Raw genomic sequence first — 26,038 nt, 5'->3', positions numbered from 1 at the left:
CCATCTAGTCAAAGCTATGTTTTTCCAGTAGTCTTATATGGTTATGAGAGCTATGCCGTAAAGAAGGCTGAGCGTCAAAGAACTGATGCTTTCGAATTGTGGTATTGAAGAAGACTCTCAAGAGTCCCTTGGAGAGCAAGGAGATCAAAGCAGTCAACCCTAAAGGAAATCAACCTGAATATTCATTGGAAGGACTGATGCTGAAGCTTCAATACTTTGGCCACCTGATGCAAAGAGCTGACTCATTGGAAAAGACTCTGATGTTGGGAAAGATTGAGGGCAGGAAGAGAAGGGGGCGACAAAGGATGAGGTGGTTGGATGGCATCACTGGCTCAATGGACATGAATTTGAGCATACTCCAAATTTGAGCAAAGATAGTGGGGAAAAAAAAGCAGAGCCAACAGACTTGACCTACCTTGACTAACATATATTGACCCACACTATTTTATAGACACTGTCAGCATTGGTGAGTTGTTGCTCTTGAGCACAACGAATTTAGGAGTAGTGAGCTCGCAGTAGTGGAGACAAAGGCTGTTTGTTTGGCAGTCACCTGTCATCTTCTCCCTGGCATGCACTCATCCATTTGTCACAACGTTTTGTGGGAAGTTGAACAGGAAAGCTTAAGAAAAATGTTTTACTCTTGTCTTGATGATAGAAAGCATTTCTCACTGCTGGTAGCATGGTGGTAACTTTTCATTCCTTCTGGCAGTTTTTAAAGACTTATTTGACTTTGAGGGAACCTGCCGTATATCTTTAAGTCACAGTTCAAAAGTATAAGACAGGGTTGTTCATTTTCAATTTTGGCTGAAAAGTCTTAACTTTGACTCTGGCACTTCAAAGTTAGGGAAAACTTGGCTTTAAAAATGGTTGCTGATACGAGATGGCATATTTAATGACAGATGTATCTATAGAAAGCTGTTAAGATGCAGATTATCCCCCCTGGGGTGGGGGAGGGAGATCAAAACTGCCAATCTATAAAATATACTCGATAGAGGAAGGCATGGAATCTATCTTTGCAAGTGCTTTGATTGCGGGGGACAGTATAGCAGCATGTGGCATCATAACCCAGAGCAGACAAATCAGCTTGATGACTTTCAAAGCCAGGAATACTGCTGCAGGCAAGGGTACTCCAGTCTAGGAGAAATTAAAACATATAGAGACTGTTATTAATTCCATATCTATTTTTGTATAGTCAAATCTGTATGCAAATCCTTAGCATCTCATTTCAGAAGATTAATCTAAAAGTGAAGAGTGTTATGTGAAGGGAATGTAATGACAAAGCTCTGAAAATGAGAAATACTGCTAGAGAAATGTGGGCTGCAAACTTGGATGCTTTTTTAAAATTTATTTTTTGTACTGAGAAGAAATGCTTTTTATTTATATGCTCATTTGTAAGTTGTTTCAAAGGGGGAAAGCAATAGAACCAATTCTTAAGGTTTTTCCCTCGCCACCCTGACTTGGCAAAAGTTACAGCACTCGGCTTTTTAAGCACCTCCTGTGGTTTAACATTCTAGAAGTAATCAACCAAGTAACTAACTAGGACTTTTATTCTTACCCCCAACGAGTAACCCAATATCTCATTTCTAAACATTGTCATAAGAGTGAAAATTTGTATGTAAGGGTAAGGAATCTAATTACTGGGCGCAGATTAAGGGGGAAAATTGTATTATAAAGGCATCTGAGGAAGACAATAAATAGTAATTCTGAAAAGCAGGAAGATAAGTGGTGTGCCCTGCTTGGGAGAGAGGGTTCAGTAGCTGCCTTCTAATCCACTGGTTGTACATTTACTCTATAATGGGCAGAGTCTGATACGTATTGTAGTGTAAATATCTTCAAATGGTGTCATAAACAGATAGTTTACTGCAGTAGATATTAATTCTGTCTCATATTTCTAAAACAAGTAGAGAAGCTGTCAGAGTTTTGAAATAATGCGGGGGGAGTTCACCTTCTGTTCCCTCTCATTTGGAGAAATGATTATAGGCGAGCTGGACATTAATCTGGAGGTATGGGCCAGATCAAAAGCACTTGGCAATCATTTTAACCCTGAAGCCTTGTGAGGTCTCAATAGATTTGATTACTTTTCTGTAGTTATGCTGAGAAAGAATTATTGGACATTCAATTTTTAATCAGATACAATAAAGGAAGGCTGAGGGGAAAGCAAACATCCCTCTGTATTTGACATACGTTTTGACTCTACATAGGTATTTCAGCCTCAGCTTTCTTAAGTGTATTATCTTTTTCTTTGATTTCATCTTTAAAAATGAGACATTCAGTGAGAAATCCAGAGAAGACTCTTTGAGGGCAGGAAGCTTATTTCTCTCTGTTCTTTGTGGATTTCTTCTGCAGACAAACCACTTTGCTTGATCTTGAAAGTGGTTGCAGGCTTCAGAGAGAACTTATTTTAAAAAAAGCCTTCCAGTTAATAGTAGCTATGGTCAGTTATGTGAAAGATATACTCTCCTTACAGGGATTGAGACAGTAATGGTTGGCCTGGGCTGTTTCCTCTCCTTTATATATCCATTAGTATTGGTTGATTATTCCACTTTCGTTAAGCTGATGCACTAATTCTGTGGTGTTTGGTTGATTTGACTTCTGGCCATGGAGTTGACAGTTGTGACCTATCCAAAGTATTTGAACTACCAAAGCAAAAATTTTACTGGACAAAGTTAAACAGACAAGGGAGACTTGATCCAAGACTATTGCACTAGGGGAGGGAGATTAGAATGCAGTCTGAAGTCAACTCCTCTGAAAAACATTAGGGTTTTTAAGCATTGGGGTGAACTAGATGAAATATATCGAAGTACTTTTGGAGGAAGGTTGATCCATGTGATGTGTTGAGCACATTCAGTTACCCTGAATCTGTAAATGTTTTTCTCTGTGGCTTGGTCATTTGTGTTTCCTGATTTGCATCCTTCAGAATTAGGCTCCTAGCCTCCATTAGAAACTGAGAGATGGGAATATTATCTTCCTTGATGATAACATCTCAATGGGATGGCTCCCAGGTCTTCGAGGAAGATATTCCTGGGTTGTAAAACTTGTAGGAAGCTTCATAAATAATTTATGTCATTCCCCTTACTTCATCTCATCAAGTAGGTTATATCATGCACATCATCATCATCAGAAGTACAGTACAATAAGGTATTTTGAGAAAGAGTCTGCATTTATGTAACTTTTATTAAGGTATATTTTATAATTGTTCAAATTCATTATTAGTTATTGTTGTTAATCTCTTACTGTGCCTAATTTGTAAATTAAACTTTATCATAGGTATATGTAAATATAGGAAAAACAAAGTATATACAGTATTTGGTGCCATCCTACACTTTCAGGCATCCACTGCAGATCTTGGAATGTATCCCTCAGAGATAAGGGGGGGGGGGTTATTATTTAGAGTTAAATTAAATTCATATTAAGTTTAAAGTAAAGGATTTCTTTTTTCTGTTCAATGTGACTACTGGAAAAATTAAAATTGCATATGTGACTCCTGTTTGTGGTGCTTATTCTATTGGACAGCACTGGCTCTAGATCTCTTTTGATAAGTAATGTTTTTTTAGATATGGTTCTTCCAAAGAGACATCAGGATATCACTGTGTCGGGACTTCCCTGGCAGTCAGTCCAATGGTTAAGGCTTTGTCTTCCAATGTAGGGGGTATGGGTTCGATCCCTGGTTGGGGAGCTAAGATCCTGCATGCCTCTGGGCCACAAAGCCAAAAAATGTAAAACAGAAGCAATATTGTAACAGATTCAATAAAGACTTTAAAAATGATCCACATCAAAAAGTCTTAAAAAAAAGAAGATATTACTGTTCACTGTGTTAGCACATCTAAGACTACAGCTATAAGATGACAAGTTAGCCAAGGACAAGAGTTTTCCATATAACTATGTCCCTGGCTTAAATATTGTAGAGATTTGTGTTAAGTGTGCTATGCTTGCCCCCACTCCCTCACCATATTTTGCTCCTCATTCTGGCCATCCAGAGCAGCTTGCCAGAATTGGGCGCCTCGTGGTAATCTCAGCGTACTTGTTGCTTGCTCTCAACTGGATTGCTTCTGAAATGTTTCTTGAAAATGAAACTGCTTCAACAATAAGCTTAACTATGTCATGGGTTCACCACGAGGGTGTACAAACAGATCCTCAGTGGTAGCTAATTTTCATTTAATTGTATCTCGTTCTTATGTTGGACTATCCCATTTCTTATTCATGAAAGCGCTAACACGTGCTAATCCGTTACAGGTGGAGTAACTAACACGGCACAATACCAGAACAGACTAATGGTATATGAACCTAACCAGGTAAGACTCATCTAAGAAAAGCTCATTACCTTAATTAAAATGAATTTTTAAAGATTCCTGCAGTAATTAGGAGTTGGAATGCCAAGTCTATACACACACATGCATCTTAAACTTACATAGAGGAAAGGAAGCATCTGGATAAACTGCTTTTGGGTTGCTTTTTTTCCCCCCCTTACAAAACATGAACTCTCAGCTCTTTTTGTTTTATGCTCTACTCAATGCTTAACTCTTTCAGAGTTTTGCATAATGTAGGAAAGAGGGAAAATATGTTGATGAGTTAAATGCCCTTATTTCCGTTTATCTCAAGTGTCTTTGAGATTTCCTGAGAAACGATTTGCACTGTCTTGTTGCTGCAGCCTTTGAGAAGGCTTGTCATTCTAGGAAGGGAGCACGCTTATGGTTTTGTTATTCCCAAATAAACAGTAACTTTTATTTAACCCTGTATAGTCAGCATATCCCAGGGCATTGTGAAGGATAAATCTGAAGGAGAGGTATCTGAAGAGTTGGAGTATGTTTTTCATCTAAGAGCTGGGCCTGGACTGGGCACATTGGGATGGTGCCTGTCCCTTCTGCCCACTTCTCATGCACATTTCATGACTTCTTTCCCCACAAAAGAAGAACTATTTTTCTTTTCCTTCTACCAGAGTATCTGTAACTGTGACACATGTTTGCTGAGTTTTGTCATTTCTGTGATTTTGGCAATGTAAGTATTTTTCCTGGTTATGACAATATTCCAAAATGATTGGAGGTCAAATCTTCATCAGCTGAAGATAATGGAACTGGGAAACAACAGGTTGACTTTGACAGTCTAGGTCGGGATTAGCCATCAAATATATGTTCAGAGTGACCTCAATCTATTTTGTATCTTTTAATTTTTACAGTTCCTTGATTCTGAGTGTAACAAAAGTATTTCTGTCTTTGCAAGTGTGTTTCCTGATGTCATTAGAAGCTGTCCATTTGGGAGACCATGTGTTCCTGGGCTGGGTGTCTCAAGGGGGATCATTAATTACAGTTGCTTGAGTTTGGTGCACACGTGGTTAAAGAGGAAGAAGGTGTTAACATTTCTCAAATGAGTTCTGTTTCATGTTTGTACACACATGCTCTTTTTTAAAATTCTGCTGGCATATTGTTTACGGTGGGTACTGGCAAACATCACATCTGCTTGCATCTTGCTCAGAATCTCAATAACTCTATCATTCAGCCCTGGTGCTTATTTCTCTGCTAGGCCTTTGTGGAAAGTCAGTAATGCCTGCCATCTGCCACAGAGCACATCGCTACCTGCCAGCAGGCAGGCCGGGGTGACCTCTGCTTCCTCAGCACTGATTAGCATTCACACGCTAGCTTATTAGGGATGACCCCGCCAGGCCTCTCTGTTTCTCTGCCTTTGCCGCGGTTGGCGGCTCACCTGGCAGGCACGGCTGTGAAGGAAGCTAAAGATATGATCGGGGGATGCAGGCGGGCTTTGCACAGCAGATGGCATCCAGAGTCCTGTGGCAGGGGACTGGACTGCTAGTGCAAACACTGCGTCCTCAGACCGTGACGCATTGCCTCATACAAAGCACCTTCAGGAAGCACCGTCAGCGTCTGGAGTTAAATCCACTCGTGTGTAATGTATTAAAGGTAGCTCTTAGAATATCTAAAAGAAAGGTTTAACTGTTCTATTAAAGATACAATTAATTGGAAGGAGATTCTTATTGTGACATGTTTAAAAACTGGGGGAGCAGATGAATGCAAGCCTTAAACAATTGGACAAACCACTTTTTTCTTGTGAGTATATCTTTAAAAGAGAAATTAGAAATGAGCCAGTCAGTATGCCATTAGTGAATGGACCAATATTTATACAAAACTTTTTTTTTTCTGATTCTGCGTTTATACCTCTGTGAACTGGTGAAATTGTATGTATTCAAAACATGATGATTTTTCTGGTCGAAACCCAAATTTTTCTTGGCAAAAAGAAATTATCTGTGTTCTTCCTGTATGTTTAGTGTTTATATAAAAAGAAAATGGTTAGGCTTATTTACCTGTCCATTACTTGAGATTTAAATTAAAGTCATATTTGATTTTCACCTATTTTTATATTTTAAATAACCTTATTAGAGAGGAGTTGAGGATACTTTTCTTAATCCTGAGAGTGATATAAAACCAAACATTAGAGGTTTTACCAATTTCCTAAAGAAATGGTCTTCTGTAACAGAAGACCAAATAACAATATGCCTGGAAATAACTTTTCCCAATTTGGTGAAGATGTGAGTGTAAATATATTAAAGGCTGTGAGGGGTTTGTTGCTGAATCAACACTTTTCTCTTCCATTGACCTCAGGAGGTTCATCCTGGAAAGAACAGCAAAGCTGCCCTCACGTTAGCTTATGTAGGGTCCCCTGTGAGCCAGTGATTTAATCACAGTAAGTTTCCTAGTTCAGTTCAGTCGCTCAGTCATGTCCGACTTTTTGTGACCCCATGGACTGCAGCACGCCAGACCTCCCTGTCCATCACCAATTCCCGGAGTTTACTCAAACTCATGTCCATTGAGTCGGAGATGCCATCCAACCATCTCATCCTCTGTCATCCCCTTCTCCTTCCGCCTTCAATCTTTTCCAGCATCAGGGTCTTTTCAAAGGAGTCAGTTCTTCGCATCTGGTGGCCAAAGTATTAGCATTTCAGCTTCAACATCAGCCCTTCCAATGAATATTCAGGACTGATTTCCTTTAGGATGGACAGTTGGATCTCCTTGCAGTCCAAGGGACTCTCAAGAGTCTTCTCCAACACCACAGCTCAAAAGCATCAGTTCTTCGGCACTCAGCTTTCTTTATAGTCCAACTCTTACATCCATACATGACCACTGGGAAAACCATAGCCTTGACTAGATGGACCTTTGTTGGCAAAGTGATATCTCTGCTTTTTAATATGTTGTCTAGGTTGGTCATAACTTTTCTTCCAAGGAGCAAGTGTCTTTTATTTTCATGGCTGCAGTCACCATCTGCAGTCATTTTGGAGCCTCCCCAAATAGAGTCTGTTACTGTTTCTACTGTTTCCCCATCTATTTGCCATGAAGTGATGGGACCGGATGCCATGATCTTAGTTTTCTGAATGTTGAGCTTTAAGCCAACTTTTTCACTCTCCTCTTTCATTTTCATCAAGAGGCTCTTTAGTTCTTCTTCCCTTTCTGCCATAAGGGTGGTGTCATCTGCATATCTGAGGTTATTGATATTTCTCCCGGCAATCTTGATTCCAGCCTGTGCTTCATCCAGCCCAGCGTTTCTCATGATGTACTCTGCATGTAAGTTAAATAAGCAGGGTGAAAATATACAGCCTTAACATACTCCTTTTCCTATTTAGAACCAGTCTGTTGTTCTTTGTCCGATTCAAATGTTGCTTCCTGACCTGCATACAGATTTCTCAAGAGGCGGGTCAGGTGGTCTGGTATTCCCATCTCTTTCAGAATTTTCCACAGTTGGTGGTGATCCACAAAGTCAAAGGCTTTGGTGTAGTCAATAAAGCAGAAATAGATGTTTTTCTGGAACTGTCTTGCTTTTTCGATAATCCAACGAATGTTGGCAATTTGATCTCTGGTTCCTCTGCCTTTTCTAAATCCAGCTTGAACATCTGGAAGTTCACGGTTCACGTACTGTTGAAGCCTGGCTTGGGGAATTTTGAGCATTACTTTACTAGCGTGTGAGATGAGTGCAATTGTGAGGTAGTTTGAAGATTCTTTAGCATTGCCTTTGTTTGGGATTGGAAGGAAAATTGATCTTTTCCAGTCCTGTGGCCACTGCTGAGTTTTCCAAATTTGCTGGCATATTGAGTGCAGCACTTTCACAGCACCATCTTTTAGGATTTGAAATAGCTCATCTGGGATTCCATCCCCTCCACTAGCTTTGTTCATAGTGATGCTTCTTAAGGCCACTTGACTTCACATTCTATTGCTGACTGTGGCTTAGATCATGAACTCCTTATTGCCAAGTTCAGACTTGAATTGGAGAAAATAGGGAAAACCACTAGACCATTCAGGTATGACCTAAATCAAGTTTCCTAAAGTGCACATTATCAGACATGTGTGCCAGGCAGTGTTCTAAATGCTTTAGGTGCATTAGCTCATTTAATCTTCACAACAGGCTTGTCAGTTGGGTGCTGTTATCTCCATTTTACAGAGGAGGAAGCAGACACAGACAGGTTAAGTAAATTGCCAAGCTCACACACAAATTATAAACTCGGTATCCTGGATCCAGAGCCTGTTTTGTTATCATTACACCACTGTACACAAATACCTATGCATGTGCACTCCTAAGTCATTTGTAGGAGTATGTTCTCTCAACTGGGAGATAACTATCATGAAAACTTCTAAATTCTCATATGCTCCTCTTACAAATGCAAAATGCCCTCTAAAATGCAGCCCAAACAAGAGGAAATGCCTTATGTAAATTGCAAAAGTTAGAACTTGTAGGATCTTCTGCACTTGTTCTCAGGTAAGACACCCATTCCTTTCAAACTAAGTAAACAATATTTAAATAGAATGTGGTCCACCAGCAACTACTAATGAGGCACCGCTGTTTTCTGCCATGGACATCTTCAGTTAACAGTTCGCCTGCATTTCATTTCTTTTCAGAATAAGTGGATAAGCCGTAGCCCCATGCTGCAGAGGCGGGTCTACCATTCCATGGCTGCTGTTCAAAGGAAGCTTTATGTTCTTGGAGGCAATGACCTGGATTACAATAATGACCGGATCCTCGTGCGGCATATAGATTCCTACAACATAGACACTGACCAGTGGACGCGCTGCAATTTTAACCTGTTGACTGGCAAGTACCTTTGATTAAGTAAATCAGGAGAAAGAAGAGATTCAGGAAGTTGACAAACTTGTTTTTTTAGACATCTTGAGGGCAGCTCTAAATATTAAATGCGTGATAGTAGAACAACTTGGTTTTATTACCAAAGGTGAACATTGTTTCTCTCTGACTTGGTTAAAATCTGACTCAGTCCATTGGCTGAGCATCCAGTTTCTCAGGGCCTGTGTTTACCTTTGTGTGTGTTCTCACATTGTCGCGAGAGGCATGTCAAGTCCATTATTGTCAATCAATGTTCATGTAGGAACACTGGTATCAGTAGGAGGGATCAGGTGCTGAGTTAATGACTCTGTAGGAGCAATTTATTTTTCTCTTCTCACTTTTAGTCTTATTTCTTATGAGTTCAGGAGAATGGTCTTCACTGTTTATCACTGTCAGGTATCGTTTTTTGCCTGTATTTTCCTAAAGAGAAAACACTGGAGATGTTCTATGCGTAGGGGTCTGGCAGCACTTCTGACCACACAGACCTATCCAGCCATCACCACGAGCGGCACTAGGGAGCGACCATCCTCATCCCAAAGTGAATGAAAAGGAAGCAGCAAATAGCCCACCCCTGACATTTCTTTATGAAGTTGAAAACTTCCTCCCTTCTTGGCTTGCGTTATTAAGATCCCTTCCCTTCCATTAAGATCACAGGCTCAAAAGGGTGGGCAGGACTGTGGCCTGAAGGCATTTTAATATGCTGAGTGGGCACTCACAGCCACTGCTGAGGAGGCCACGTTGGGGGCCTAACCAGTGTGAGAGGGTTAGATGCTTTATACTGAGCTCCTGTTTTTCTGGAAAATGATCTGAGGCCCACCTACAGCACTTAATCCTGAGTTCCCGTAGTGGTACCTTAGCCCCTTGGTCCCCCGATCTGTGATTCTGTCTGCTATAGGATCCAGCTTATTTATTACCCGAGTCAATTCTGTGTCAGCCCATCAATAAGAAGAGACTGTCTCTCTCTCTGATGGCCTCCAGGGAAGAATATGTGGTAGTGAGTTATTCTTTTTTTTTTTTAATGGAGGAGGAACCTTTTATCATTTTGGCGTGTCTATATCTAGGGACTACCCAGGCTGGTCCCAGCTCAGGAACTTTATAATATAGTCTTAAAACTGTTGTGTATGTAAAGAAAAAGGAAAGTAGTAACTATCAGTCTTCTTCTGTCATTTGTCTTCATTTGGGGCACACTAGGGGCATGGCTCTGTTTTATTCGCTTCTTGGGGTTGCAGCTGTTACAGATGTAAGCACTTGCCTTAAAAGTATTTGTATTCAGTAGAACAAGAGGTGTTTTACATTCCTCAAATATACTTTATTTCCGTTAGTATTAATTAATGGCATACAACATGGTATTAAACTCTTCTATACGGCTTATTATTGCTGTCTTTAATGCTGTATTTACTAATTTGACTGGCTGTTGAGTGTTATCACCCGGTTCTGACCCAACACTGATTCATTCTCTGAGAGTGCTTAATTCTTCCCTCTGAGACCTGGGAGGCAGGGGTTAGTTGCGGCAAAAATCCTGTGGAGTATACACGTGTGCCACAGGGGAAAACTACCCCTCAGTGGCAAAAGGGTTAATTAAGACATGCAAGGAAATGGATTTATTTTTCCTCTTTTATTCAATTCTCTTTACTTTAGGCCAAAATGAATCTGGAGTTGCTGTCCATAATGAGAGAATATACTTAGTTGGTGGATATTCGATTTGGACAAATGAGCCTCTGGCTTGTATCCAGGTGAGCGGTTGAAGTCCCCTTTTGAAGTTCATTCAAGTGGTTCAGTGAGGTTATTTTTTTGCAGTGCTGAATTGAAGGAAGAGAATATTTACATGTAGAAAGAAGATTGAGCTCCTTTGCGCAGCTAGTTCAGCCACTAAACTTCATTCTGCATCCTAAAAATGATATCTCATGATTGAGTCCTGTTGAAAATAAAGATGGGAATGAGCTTTAACAGTATACATAATATATACGGGAAGTGGGGGAAGTGGAATGCCTTTCCTTTTTTTAAAACCGAAACCTGTTGAAATCTTGGTAACTGTACTTTCACATCTGCAAAACTTATTTTCTGTATATTCCAATTCGTTCATTTAACAAATGCCCCCTACAGTGGCGGTGTTTCCTAGCAGAAGTGAGTAGTTGTGTTTTGTGATTGGTCTGCGGGGGGAAATCTCTGCCCCCAGAGTACCCTTGGCTCAACATGTGAGCAGCTCAGACTGGGCAAGTTGCTAGCTGGGCTGTTCAGAACAGCAATGGCTGCTGATATATATATAGTCAAGGTGGTATTATTTATGGTTTGTTTCTTTTACAATTCTTACCAGAGCTGTTTTTCTACTTTGAGTTCTGTGATAGCATATTGACATGTATTAGCCCTGACCTTTCCCTGATCTCCAGAAAAACATATCATTATAACTATTCATAATATCTAACCTCATCTTTGTGGGAAGATTTTAAACAGATGCTTCAATGTCTTTAATAGTTGCAGGACTATTAGAGCTTTTAATTTCTTCTTCACATCTCATAAGGTATGTATCTTTTTTTCAAGACACTTTTCCATGTTTTCTAAGTTTTCAAAAATGTTAGTATATAGATATTGAGTTGGTTATATTCTACTTTACATTTGTAATATTGCTTTTTTTTTTTTCCCTTCCATTCTTGATCTGTCTTGCCCAAGATTTGTCTGGGGATTTTAACTTATTTCTACTGTTGATATAGATAAGTAGTTTTAAGTCAGCAAAGGTAGCATAGAAATGAATATTTAACAGGCTTGTCCTGATGGAGGTAGTTTCTGATCTAACCGAGGGAACGTAATGTGTTAGTTTAAGGTATATGATATAATTTTATATACCTATACATTGCTAAGTAATCACGACAGTAAATCAAACATCCCTTACCTCACATAGTTGCACATTTGTACTTTTTTCTTATGAGAACTTTTAAGATTTACTTCCTTAGCAAGTTTCAGATATGCAATATGCATTATGGTATAGTCAACACTAAGGACACTGCATCCCGGAACTTATCACTTTTTTGAGGTATCTTTTGACGACCTCACCCATTTCTGTCACTCCCCACTGCTTGCCTCTTGGAACCACCAATCTGTCTTTGCTTTCTATGAGTTCAGTTTTTTTTTTTTAATTCCACATAAAAGTGAGATCATAGAGTTTTGTCTTTTTCTGACATATTTTTTTGGATTGGCCAGAAAGTTCGCTGGGGTTTTTCCATAAGATGGTACAGAAAACCTGAACGAACTTTTTGGCCAACCCATTACCTAGAGTAATGATGCCCTCAAGGTCCGTATATCTTGTTGCAAAAGAAGGACTTCCTATTTTATTTTTTTTTTCATAAAACAAAATTTTATGTAACTGAAGGATCCTTCCTGGGGCTAGTTAATTGCCTTTACAAAAAAAGAGAAAAGAATGAAATTCCAGTGTTCCAAATCAACTTGTTACACATCTATATAAACCCACAGTGTCCTAGCAAACAAAGGACTTCCTATTTTAATGTCTCTTTCTGTATATATATGTTTGTGTGTGTGTAGATAGATATATATCTCACATCTTTATCCATTCACCCATAAGTGGACACTTAGGTCATTTCCACGTCCTGGCTATATTATATACAATGCTGTAGTGACCACAGTACAGATGTTTCTTCATGATACTGATTTTGTTTTCTTTGCATAAACACCCAGAAGTGGAGTTACTAAACTATAAGATATTTTTTTTAACTTTTTGCGGAAACTTCAAACTTTTTTCAATAGTAGCTGCATCATTACTAGGAAGCATTACAAAGCGAGTAGATAAAGGTGATGGAATTCCAGCCAAGCTATATTTAAATTCTAGAAGATGATGCTGGTAAAGTGCTACACTCAATGTCAGCAAATTTGTCAGTTTTCATTCCAATTCCAAAGAAGGGCAGTCCCAAAAATGTTCGAACTGCCGGACAGTTGTGCTCATTTCATATGCTAGTATGGTTATGTTCAAAATCCTTCAAGCTAGGCTTCAGCAGTATGTGAACTGAGAATTTCCAGATGTACAAGCTGGGCTTAGAAAAGGCAGAGGAACCAGAAATCAAATTGCCAAAATTCACTGGATCATAGAGAAAGCAAGGGAATTCCAGAAAGACATCTGTTTCACTGACTATGCTAAAGCCTTAGACTGTGTGGATCACAAAAAACTGTGGAAAATTCTTCAAGAGATGGGAATACCAGACCACCTTCCCTGTCTTCTGAGAAACCTGTGTGCAGGCCAAGAAGCAACAGTTAGAACCAGACATGCAACAACAAACTGGTTCCAAAGTGGGAAAGGAATATGTCAAGGCTATATAGTCACCTTGCTTATTTAACTTATATGCAGAGTACCATGAGAAATGCCAGGCTGGATGAATCACAAGCTGGAATAAAGATTGTTGGGAAGAAGTATCAACAACCTCAGATATGCATATGATACCACTCTGATGGCAGAAAGTGAAGAGGAACTAAAGAGCCTCTTGATGAAGGTGCAAGAGGAGAGTGAAAAAGCTGGCTTGAAACTCAGCATTCAAAACACAAAGATCATGGCATCTGGTCCCATCACTTCATGGGAAATAGAGAGGGAAACAATGGAAACAGTGACAGACTTTATTTTCTTGGGCTCTTAAATCACTGCTGACGGAAACTGCAGCCATGAAATTAAAAGATGTTTGCTCCTTGGAAGAAAAGCTATGACAAACCTAGATAGCGTATCAAAAAGCAGAGACATCACTTTGTCAATAGTGATCCACCTAGTCAAAGGTATGGTTTTTCCAGTAGTCATGTATAGATGTGAGAGTTGTACCATAAAGAAGGCTGAGAGCCAGAGAATTGATGCTTTCAAATAGTGGTGCTGGAGAAGACTCTTGAGAGTCTCTTGGACAGCAAGGAGATCAAAGCAGTCGATCCTAAAGGAAATCAACCCTGAATGTTCCTTGGAAGGACTGATACGGAAGGTCCAATACTGTGGCCACCTGATATGAAGAACCAACTCACTGGAAAAGAGAAAAGACCCTGGTGCTAGGAAAGACTGAAGGTAAAAGTAGAAGGAGGTGGTAGGAGATGGTTAGATAGAATCACTGACTAAATGGACATGAGTTTGAACAAACTTCGGGAGATAGTGAAGGACCGGGAAGCCTTCTGTGCTGAAGTCCATGGGGTTGCGAAGAGTCAGATACCACTTAGCAAGAGAACAATAACAAAGCTACACCAGTTTACATGCCTTCCCTCCCTACAGTGCCCGAGGGTCACTCATCATGTACACTAATTAACTCTTCATTACATCTGGCTGTTCCCAAACAAGTCTGTTTTCAAAAAGATGAAGAAGTACATGTGTATATCTTAAGCCACTGAGGATATTCTAGAGTAGCCTCAGGATTAAGGTGATTCTGAAAGAGGCAATTCATACATTTTAATCAAGTTAAGTTTTAATCAGAGCTTGTGTTAATGGAATAAATTTCATCTCTGAGATTGGACAATAAAAGATTCTAATGTATCTGCTTTTTTAAAAAAAATGGGCATTCTGGGTAGTTCTGTGTTCCCGTAGTTACTTTGAATCAATCAAATATTTGCAAAAGCTGTGTCTGTTTCCTTGGCTGGCATGTTAGTCCCACAAAACACAGATAAACTTGATAAAGGCTTTTAAGAGCCTTTATTGTTTGTAGATAATAAGTTCATATAAGCATATGAATTGTCATTTAAAGAGAGGCTTGGAGTGTTAAGTCTTCATGGATAACAGACTCATCATGTATCTTCGATTTTAGCTATGGACAGCTGATTATGGATTACATTATCATTCATTCTAAACCACGGCTGTACAGTCTCAAGTATTTATTTTTTGGGTGACTACAGAACTATTTATTTTGGTTCATTAACAGTAGATATGTTGATGGTTGAAGAGACTACCTACATGTTCAAGCCATTTCCTTACTACTTTCTGGAAGAATATCCAGCAGAGAAGTAAGCTCATGAGAGACTGAAATAGTATTTATAAGAAGATACTGACTAGACAGTAGAAATTCCTGAGTACATATCATCAGGTTGATATTCACAGGAGACAAGACAAGAGGGTGGAGTAGAGGACATGAGCTGACCTCGTCTATGGAAATACCAAAATCACAACTTACTGCTAAACAACTGCTGACAAATTCTGGAAGCTACCAAAAAGATACCCTACATCCACAAGATGGTAGGAGGGGTCAGTTGTGATAAAGTTCAATCCCATACACACTGGGTGGGCAACCCACAAACTAAACACTAATTATATCATGGAAGTTCTCCCACAGGAGTAAAAGTTCTGAGCCCCACATCAGGCTCCCCAGCCTGGGGGTCTGGCAACAGGGGGAGCTCCCAGAGAAGCTGGCTTTGAAGGCCAACATGGTTTAGTCACAGGAATTTCACGGGACTGGGGAAAAAAATTCCATTCTTGGAGGGCACTCACAGAGTCTTGTGTGTACCAGAACACAGGGAAAAGAGTCGTCGTCCTTGTAAGAGATTAGGCCAGACTTACCTGTTAATATTGGAGGCTCTCCTGCATGGGGGGTGGGGGTGTGTGGCTGTGAAGTCAGAATGATGTAAATCACTGCTGCGGAAAAGAATAAAGAATGAAAAGAAATAAGGATAGTCTAAGAGACCTCTGGACAATAGTAAATGCACTAATATTTGCATTATAGGGGTCCCCGAAGAAGAGAGAGTGCGAGAAAAGACCTGAGGAAATCTTTGAAGAGAAAGTAGCTAAAAGCTTCTCTAACATGGGGAAGGAGACCATTACCCATGTCCAGGAAGCACGGAGTCCCAGGCAGGATGCATTCAAGGAGGAACATGCTGAGACAGTAATAAACTGACAGAAATTAAAGGCAAAGAAAACATGCTAAAAGCAATAAGGGAAAAAAATAATGTACAAGGAAACTCCCATAAGGTTATCAACTGATTTCTCTGCAGGTAAGAAGGGAATGTGGCGTGATACATTTAAACTGATGAAAGGGAAGAATCTACAACCTACTCAGCAAGGCTCTCCTGGAGATTTGACAAGAAACCAAAAGCTTTACAGACAAGCAGAAGCTAAGAGAATTCAGCACCACCAGACCAGCTTTGCAAGAAATACTAAAGGAACTTCTCCAGGTGGAAAAGAAAAGGCCATGACTAGAAACAAAATTACGAATGGGAAAGCTCACCAGTAAAGACAAACATACAGTAAAGGTAGGAAATCATCTGCACACAAATATGGTATCAAAATCAATTGTGAGGAGAGCACATGCAAGATATTGGAAATGCACCAAAAAGAAAACCAATTACAGGCCAATATCACTGATGTGAACATAGATGTAAAAATCCTCAACAAAACATTAGCAACATACATTAAAGGGCTCATACACCATGATCATGATTGAACCCTGGTGGCTCAGACGGTAAAGCGTCTGCCTACAATGCGGGAGACCCAGGTTCAATCCCTGGGTTGGGAAGATCCCCTGGAGAAGGAAATGGCAAACCACTCCAGTATTCTTGCCTGGAAAATCCCATGGACAGAGGAGCCTAGCAGGCTACAGTCCATGGGGTTGCAAAGAGTTGGACACGCCTGAGCGACTTCACTTTCACAACCATGATCAAATGGGGTTTATCTCAGGGATGCAAGGATTTTTCAATATCTGCAAATCAATCTGTGATACACCACACCCACAAATTGAAGAATGAAACCCATATGATCATCTCAATAGATGCAGGAAAAGCTTCTGATAAAATTCAACACCCATTTACAATAAAAAAACTCTCCAGAAAGTAGGCATAGAGGGAGCCTAGCTAAAATAATTAAAGGCCATATGTGACAAACCTACAGCTAACATCATAATCAACAGTGAAAAGCTGAAAGCATTTCCTCTAAGATTAGGAAAAAGACAAGGATGTCTACTCATACCACTTTATTAAACATAGCTGTGGAAGTTATAGCCATTGTAATCCAAAAAGAGAAATAAAGGGAATCCAAATTGGAAAAGAGGGAGTAAAACTGTCACTGTTTGCAGATGACATGATACTATATATTGAAAATCCTAAAGATGCTACCAGAAAACTACTAAAGCTTGCCAATGAATTTGGTAAAATTGCAAGATACAAAATAAATGCAAGGAAATCTGTTGCATTTCTATACAGTAACAATGAAAGATCAGAAAGAGAAATTAAAATAATCCCATTGCATCAAAAAGAATAAGATACTTAGGAATAAAACAAAAGACCAGGACTCTGAAAACTGTTAGATGCTGATAAAAAAAATTAAAGATGATACAAACAGAAGATATACAATATCTTAGAACTGGAAAAACATCATTATAGTTATTAATAAAATGACCAATAATACCCAAGGCAATCTACAAGTTGAATAACTTCCCTATCAAATTACCAACAGCATTTTTCACAGAACTGGTACAAAATTTTTTTTTTAATTTATATGGAAGCACAAAAGACCCCAAATAGCCAAAGTAATCTTGAGAAAGAAAAACAGTTGGAGGAAAGAGGTTCCCTGACCTTCAGACAGTACTACAAAGCTACAGTCATCAAACGGTCTGGTACTGGCAGGAAAACAGAAATATAAGTCAAAAGAACAGGATAGAAAGCCCTGTGGTCAATTACACACCAGTGGTCAATTAATCTACAAGAAAGGAAGCAAGACTATGTATACAATGGAGAAAACACAGTTTCTTCAATAAATGGTGGGAAAAATTAAATTACAGTTTTTAACACAATACACAAAAATAAACTCAAAATGGATTAAATATAATCCATTTTATAAATATAATCCATCTTATAAATATAAGACCCAACACTGTCCACTCCTACAGGAAAACATAGGCAGAACACTCTTTGATATAAATTGCAGCAGTATCTTTTTTGATCTCCTAGAATAATGGAAATAAAAACAAAAATAAACAGATGGGACTTAAAGCTTTTACACAGCAAAGCAAACTATAAAAAAAAAAAAACAGCAAAAGACAACCCACAGAATGGGAAAAAATATTTGCAAATGGTGCCTCTGACAAGGGATTTCCAAAATTTACAGACATCTCATGTGGCTCACTATCAGAAAAATCCAAACAAAAAATGAGAAAATCTAAATCTGTGTCATGTGTCACAGATGGTCACATCTGTCACATCTTGGTCACAAGATGACCAAGAGGCACATGAGAAGACACTCAACATCGTTAAAAATTAGAGAAATGCAAATCAAAACCACAGTATCACCTCACACCAGTCAGAACGGCCATCATCAAAAAATCTACAAACAATACATGTTGGAGAGTGTGGAGGAAAGGAAACTCTCCTACACTGTTGGGAATGTAAATTGGTACAACCATGAGGGAGAACTATACGGAGGTTCCTTAAAAAGCTAAAAATAGAGCTACCACATGATCTAGCAATCCAACTCGAAGGCATGCATCTGAAGAAAACCATGTTTCAAAAGGATACGTGCACCGCAATTTTCATTGCAATACTGTTTACAATAGCCAAGAAATGAAATCAACCTAAATGTCTATCAACAGGAATGGATAAAGATGTGATACATATATACAATGGAATATCACTCAGCCATTAAAAAGAATGAAATAATGCCATTTGTAATGACATGGATGGACCTGGAGATTATCATGCTAAGTGATGTTGGAGAAAGTCAAATTATCATATGATGCTATTTTTATGCAAAATCTAAAAAAAATGATACAAATGAACTTATTTACAAAACAGAAACAGACCCACAGACTTAGAGAACAAACGTATGGTAACCACGGGGGCAGAGTCGAGGGGGAGGGGATTTGAGGTTGGCATGTGCATGCTACTGTATTTACAACAGATAACCAACATGGAGCTACTGTATATCACGGGGTACATGGCTCAGTACTCTTAACAACCTAAATGGGAAAAGAATTTCAAAAAGGATAGATATATGTATAATTGAATCACTTTGTCATATACCTACAACTATCAACATTGTTAACCAACTATATTCCAGTGTAAGATAAAAATTAACAACAACAACAAAAAAAACCAAAATTTTTTAAGCTCCAAAACACTGAATAAATTGAGATATGATCTGTGAAGGAAAAAAGTATAGGAAAAAAAAAAGAAAAAAGTATAGGAAAGAGTGGAGAAAATAGTATAGATGTTAAAAATATCAAAAGTTTTAAGTTTTTTTTTATAAGTCACAAATATGTAGAATTCTTGGATTCTAAAGGCATGGCTGACTAAGATTAGTGAAAGTCACACTTAAATAGTTCAGACTGGTCTGTTAACATCCAGAAGGACTAGTCTTTTTTTTTTTTTTCCCCATGTTGAAAATACCAGCCAATAACCTGTCTATTAGAATGACCCTTCTGGGCTCATCATTAAAGTTTACTTAACTATCTTTTGTAGGATTCAGCCACACAGGGATGAAGCATGTCAAATGTTGAGAAACCATACTTTTTTATCTTCTTTTCTGCTATGTGACTGACCACAAACTGTTTAACCCATTATGAGGACAACTGAAACAAGAGAAAAGCTGAGATGCTCTTAAATTCATACTTTGAAGATTAAGCTTTGGACTTGTTAGTAACACTTACCCGTGGAAGACGTTAAGTCCTGAGGAGTCAGGTGCCCTCGTTAGTTCAGTGGGTGTGTAAGCAAGCAGCTGGCACAGAGCTCGACTCTAGCCTGGTATCCCGGGGATGACAAGCATCAAGGAGCAGCTGCCTAGGTGATTAGTCCGGGCTGTCAGATCACCTCCACCGCTCTTCACCTAGGATTACTTCTTCTTGGCTGGAGGATATGCTGCCAAGTTGGCACCTCCTTCTCCCCAATGCCTTCTGTCTGCCAGCTTTCACGGGAGTGTACTGGAGAAAAACCACCAACCCTTTTGTTTCCTCCGTCTTACAGATTAAATAAATTACATCTGCTTAGTGGCTTCCCAGGTGGCATAGTGGTAAAGAATCTGCCTGCCAATACAGGGGACGCAAGAGACATGGGTTTAATTCCTGGGTCGGGACGACCCCCTGGAGGAGGACATGGCAGCCCGCTCCAGTATTCTTGCCCGGTGACTGCCGTGGACAGAGGAGCCCGGTGGGTTCCAGTCCGTGGGGTTGCAGCGTTCGACTTGCCTGAGCACGCACATAAGCACTTACCGTACGCAGTCTCTCTCGGTCCAGGAAACCAGACAAAAGTTCTCTGGATGGTGACTTCGGCTTTTGCGTTCTAAAAATGTATTCAGTCGGGGAGGGGATGTCACAAAATGGCATGAAATCCTTATTCTTTCTTGGGTTGCAATCCTCAGACAAAAAACTGGCTCTACCGTTCACTAGCTGTGTGACCCTAATTAAGTCACTCAGCCAGTCAAATTCACAGGGTGGGGGAATAATACTTGTCACATTGAGCTTTAAATTCTCCAGGAAAGAATATAAGAATAACCAAGAAATGCTTGAAAATGAATGAGACATGCTCTTACCCAAAGTAACTGAAAATGTGCTACTGTAGGAAGATACATAAATCAACAACAGAGAACAAAGAAAAATCTGTATGTCGCATGTATTGAGCTATTTAAAATTAGTAGTGACAGGGCATATTGTTCAGTAAATGGGATGGGACAGCTAAATGTCCATTTGGGGAAAAAAAGCTACAGGTTTGATCTTTCTTTTATTCTAGGCCTTACTGATGTCCTCTTCTTTATGGGCTTGGATCCCCAAATCTCAAGGGCCCCTTTCATCTGAAATAATGCATTATTGCATTAAAAGCTTAAGAATTATCCACGTAGGTGACAGATGTGGGCATCAGAGTGGACGAGGCCACTTAAGAGTGCCACAGGGTCTGTGGTTGGAATATTGGGGCACGTCTGCATTTAGGAAGTGGCTGGAAGAAGTGGACCAAAGTGGCTGGCAACAGGACAATATGAATGACAAATTTTTTTTTTTTTTTTAAGGTCATAGAACCCAAGGGAGGAAAAGTTTTAAATGAAGTTAGAGGAAGCTCATATGAAGAGAGGATAAGATGATTGAGGGCTAGGAGTTTTATGGGTTCAACAAATACGACATGACCAGCTTGTCTTATAAAAGCATCTTCCTAGTAGTAAAATTAAACCAGAAATCAGTGAGGTGACAGCAGGCACTGACTGACAAAGATTCTTTTCCATATAAGGAAAGAGATGAAACTCCAGTTTAACAAGGAAATAACTGGGGAAAAATCTCCAGAAGCAACTGATTTCCTTGAACCTGCTACGAAGCTATAATGTTCTCTGTGCCAGACCCTGAGCGAGATGATCTCACCAGTTTTCAAAGCAAAGCTGCAAAGTCAATGTTGTTTTCACACTGCAGATGAGGATTTGTAAGCCAGCATACAAACAACGCTTACTAGTTTGGGCAAGTTACTTAACCAATCTAAGGCAGTTTTATTAAAGGACAATAATGCTGCCTACATCTCAACACTTGTTCTGAAGGCTAAATGATTATAAATATATGTACATACACATAAGTGTGTAGAATAGCATTTTACAGGAACTAAATACATATTTCTGGTACAACACTGTGAGAAAAATATCAATATGTAAGATATAGTCATGTCAGCATAACTGAAATTAACTGCAGGTTTTCTTTCATGTGGACACAGCTTTACTTTGAACCACCACCTTTAACATTCTCCCTTCCTTTGTAGGTACTCGATGTAAGTAGAGAAGGCAAAGAAGAAGTCTTCTATGGGCCTAGACTCCCTTTTGCTTCCAACGGAATAGCAGCATGCTTCCTCCCCGCTCCGTACTTCACATGCCCTAACCTTCAGACTCTTCAAGTGCCTCACCACCGGATTGGCACTGTCTGAAAAGCCAGTGCTCTTAATAACCGTCATGAACAGGAGGAAAAAAAGCCTGGCTTTTGGATACTGGGCATGAAGACACTCAGTGCTCAATGCTTCCTTGTTCTGTTTTCTAGATCTTATTATATTCAGATAAACATAAGCAAAAAATGAAGTTTTCTAAAATACACATGACTGAAAACGCTTGTCACTCTCCTCCGTGTGTGTCAATATACAGTATGTGTGACTTTTACTGCGGTGTTGGCCTAGAGCCGACTGAACGGTCTGTGGGTCTTTAAAGCGTTCTTTATACACCTTGTCTAATGGGTGCTGTCCAGGACACTACCCTCTTAGTGAGGCAGTTTGTTTCACAAGTACTGCCATCAGTGATCTTCAGAAACATTGTCAGTACTTAATCTCTTTACTAAACCCTGGGTTTGCAATTTTTCTGTTAAAAATCCAACATTATACAGCACTGCTGTAGAAGCAGAGTCCTCGCCATTATGACATCATGAATTTTTAAATGCCGTATTTTATTCACAGTAATATGAATAACCAAGGGGCACTGGGACAGCAGATGGAGGACCCGGATTTTTCCCCTTAGTTGCTCTGTGACCTTGGCTTAACTTTACAGTGCTTCAGTTTTCTCACTTTTTAAGGAGGGCAATTATTGATTTACTATCAATTCAGAAGAACGTTGTGAGGATTAGACAAATACTCTGAAGTACTTTGCCTAAGAAAAAAATATCACTCAAATTACAAGGCATTTTACTGTCTTTAGAACTTTGTAATTGAACCGGGAGATTATTTTTGAAGTTTAAAAATTACTGGATAGAACTTGGAACACATGCTATGAGATGATTCTGAAAAGCGTGTGAAAGAGACATACTAATTAGAAAACAGGGAGTTTACCAAAGCCAAAGATTCCTACACTTTTACAAACCCTTGCCTCAAATTCATTTAAGACTGTTTAGTGAAAAGTGACATTTTAAAGCTCAAAAAAAAATTAGTTGGACTAACTTTGGTATCATAAAGTGCTTTGACATAAATTTGAACCTAGAATTGGTAGTTCTAATAAAAGTTTTTCCACTTTGTTAAAGGTTATGTCAATCTTCAGCGCTTGTGGGATTCTTCTCCATCACCAATACATATTACTACCATTTTTAATAATACATAAGAATTTTTTTAGGCTAGGTTTTTGGATTTGCTTTGTCTATAACAAAAAGTTAAAAAATTAAACAACTCAGTAATCGTATTTGAACGTAAATTCCATAACTATAATGTGAGTTTTCCCCCTTTCTCTAATCTTGTTACGATAAGTCACCTTTCTTAAAAGGAAGATTTCACTTTTTTTCCTTGGTATAGTTTAAGCATTCAGCAATCCTTGGCTTATAGGAAACTGTCATTTTGTTCATGTAGCCACTTTTAGTAAGCAGAAGTGAATAAAAATATTTTTTATCCTAAATACAGAAATCACTAACTTTATATATTATATAATACCTAAAACACTTATTTTAAATATGTATTAAATATCAATATATTAAAAATAAATATATAATTTTTGGCTGTTCAGATTAAGGGGAGAGGGGAGACTAGGGTAAGAAAAAGAGTGGTAAAATTTTAAAAGAAAAGATTTTAAGTTTAGACAAAAAACCTCAGAGGAGTATTTGTACAGTTCTGAAAGTTGATAATTGATATTTAGAAGGAAAACAGAGTCTCTTTATAAGGTATAAACCATCTAAATTTTAAAAAATGCCTTACTTACAGTGTGAGGAGAGTGGACTCCAACATTTCAGAAATCTTTCCAACAAGGACCTACACAATTATTTTCAATTTACTAAAATTTCTACTTGACACACAGATTTCTTCTGGAATTTTACCTTATAAAACAATCTATTTTTTTAAACAATCTATTTTTAATCCTAGATTCTCCACCCAATTATTAAAAGGGAAATGGTCTTGAAGTGAACTTGACTGATAAATGGAAAGGCAGTCTGAGATTATTCTCATTTGTGAAAACTTCTAACCATTTAAAACAAATCAGTATATACTATCAAACCTTTCCTTGTATAGTATTACTCAGTAATAACTGTATAATTGTATAATAGTAATGATACTATAAAATTGAAGTCAATTTTTATATAAATTTTACATAATTTTCAGAAACATATACTTGTAAACAAAGAATAGCATCCAAAGTACAGAAACCCTTCCCCACAAAGAAAAAACCCAGATCACTTAGAATTTGATCCTGTCCCTCAAATTACCAATCATAAGAGCTAATAAGAAAAATTCTAGAGAACAATGGTTGGTCATAAAAATCTAAGCCCACCGAAATTATTCAAATACATGTTTTCTACTATAGTGAACTATTCCACAGTAATACATCTTCCATTTGCACTCTTCAAAGACCATATTGTATTTGTATTTATTAATTTCAATTTCCATAAAACCATGAAACTTAAAACAATTTAAATATTACTTCAAGATTGTACTTTAAAAAAGAAAAAGCAGTAACACAGATATTAGCAGTTTTCTTACTCTACCAGGAAAAGTCAGAAAAGACACGAATCTCTAAAATAATATGTATGTAAAATGCAGTAAAATTCCTTAGATCTTTAAGAGCGAAATGCCCATTTGTTATTTTTAGGGTATTTTCCACACCATTTCTCTCTGTATTTTCCTCACAGTGTAGCCATATGTATGTTGTATACCCTCAGCCATTAAAATAGCTGAAAACTTACCTTTCTTTTAAGGCAGAGTATAAAAGCAACAGGAGTAAATAAGATAAAAAATATTCCTCTAGGTAACATGGTTCGTTTTTATTTTGCTTTTCAAAGAGTCAATCTGTCATAAAGAGGAAGTTGAATAATCACAAGTGTAGTGCAAGTTGAATATATGCATTTTTATTATATCTCATTACTTTGTACACAAATAACTTAAAACGTGTGTATAAAATAGAAATGCCTGGAATTTTTCTAAAAGCATAATTCACAAGTGCAATGAACTGGGTAACTATCTTCACACCAAAAACTTCAATAAGCAGAAGTTGGTCTGTTCTAATCATTTGATACTGATTTTGGTAAACTGAACAATATGGTTTATCACAGAATCAAAATATAAATCTCATATCTTACATCAAATATGTGAAAGAATATACTATTTTGCTAGTTCCCCAACTGTTTTACACAAACAGAGTCTATTATTTATAGTAGCATACTCTCCACTTGACTGACAACGCAATATTTTTAACCCTAGGAGGAGGAGGCAGGAGATCAGTTTTTGGAAGATAAAAGGTTTATGTAAAAAAAAAAAGAGTATGAATCAAAACCCAGTGGTTTAGAACAGATAACACAGTTTTTGATGAAGTTTCTATGATATCTGCCTTTTATCTCTGAAAAAAAGTGTTAAGTTGATGCGCAGAACTTAGAGAAAGTAGTTTTCTTAAAGGTTTTTCCCAACTGTAACAGCTTGTCAAATTCTTATATGATTATATAATCCTAAAAATAAAAACTGCCAAGCTTCTGTGAATGTACATGGAAAGGAGTCCATGTAATTAGTTATAAATAGTAGTTTTAAAGATTTGTGATGAAGTACGGAAGATAAAAATAACAGTGTGTAGTGAAGATACACACCTAACAACCCACAAATAATTTTTTTTACTTACCCCAAAAAACAAAAAAGTCAAATATGCTTAGTAAGAAAATAAAATATGCTAGGGATAAGGAAGGATGTAAAAGTTTATACTGTGAAACTCTTCCAGTACAAATGCACTGAATACTGAATGCTTTTGTACAGGGGCAATACACCCATGTTGTCTTCTCCCCTAAGAAAACCTAATTAAATGTTCAACTGAAATTTAAATCATAACCAAATCTGAGTGTCTAATAAAAGTCCTTTTCATCGCCGTGTTGTCCTTCAATCATCTTTTACACTCCACCTGATATTTTACAGAAACTGACTGGGATATTTAGGTATAGAAAGTGAAAGTGTTAATCACTGAGGAGTGTCCGACTCCACTCAGTGTGAAGAGTTGACTCACTGGAAAAGACCCTGATGCTGGGAAAGATTGAGGACAGGAGGAGAAGGGGACGACAGAGGAGGAGATAGCTGGATGGCATCA

General features: G+C 38.3%; 1 protein-coding gene across 9 annotated transcripts in view; it reads left to right on the top strand.

The window, feature by feature from the left end:
- Window positions 1–25,820, top strand: part of KLHL32 (kelch like family member 32) — a 205,483-nt gene extending 179,663 nt beyond the window's left edge. For 8 of the 9 annotated variants that reach the window (XM_043890030.1, XM_043890027.1, XM_043890029.1 and 5 more), the window contains 4 exons: window positions 4,234–4,292; window positions 8,895–9,087; window positions 10,753–10,847; window positions 21,781–25,820. In XM_043890030.1, the coding sequence (XP_043745965.1) occupies window positions 4,234–4,292; window positions 8,895–9,087; window positions 10,753–10,847; window positions 21,781–21,942 (509 nt within the window). In that variant the 3' untranslated portion in view covers window positions 21,943–25,820. The remainder of the gene's footprint in view (window positions 1–4,233; window positions 4,293–8,894; window positions 9,088–10,752; window positions 10,848–21,780) is intronic. The other variant, XM_043890033.1, reaches the window with a different exon arrangement.
- Window positions 25,821–26,038: the final 218 nt, after the last annotated feature.

This window comes from Cervus elaphus, chromosome 28, assembly GCF_910594005.1.
Source record: "Cervus elaphus chromosome 28, mCerEla1.1, whole genome shotgun sequence".
Taxonomy (NCBI): domain Eukaryota; kingdom Metazoa; phylum Chordata; class Mammalia; order Artiodactyla; family Cervidae; genus Cervus; species Cervus elaphus.
The sequence above is the reverse complement of the archived record's forward strand: the minus strand, read 5'-3'. Positions and strand labels throughout refer to the sequence as shown.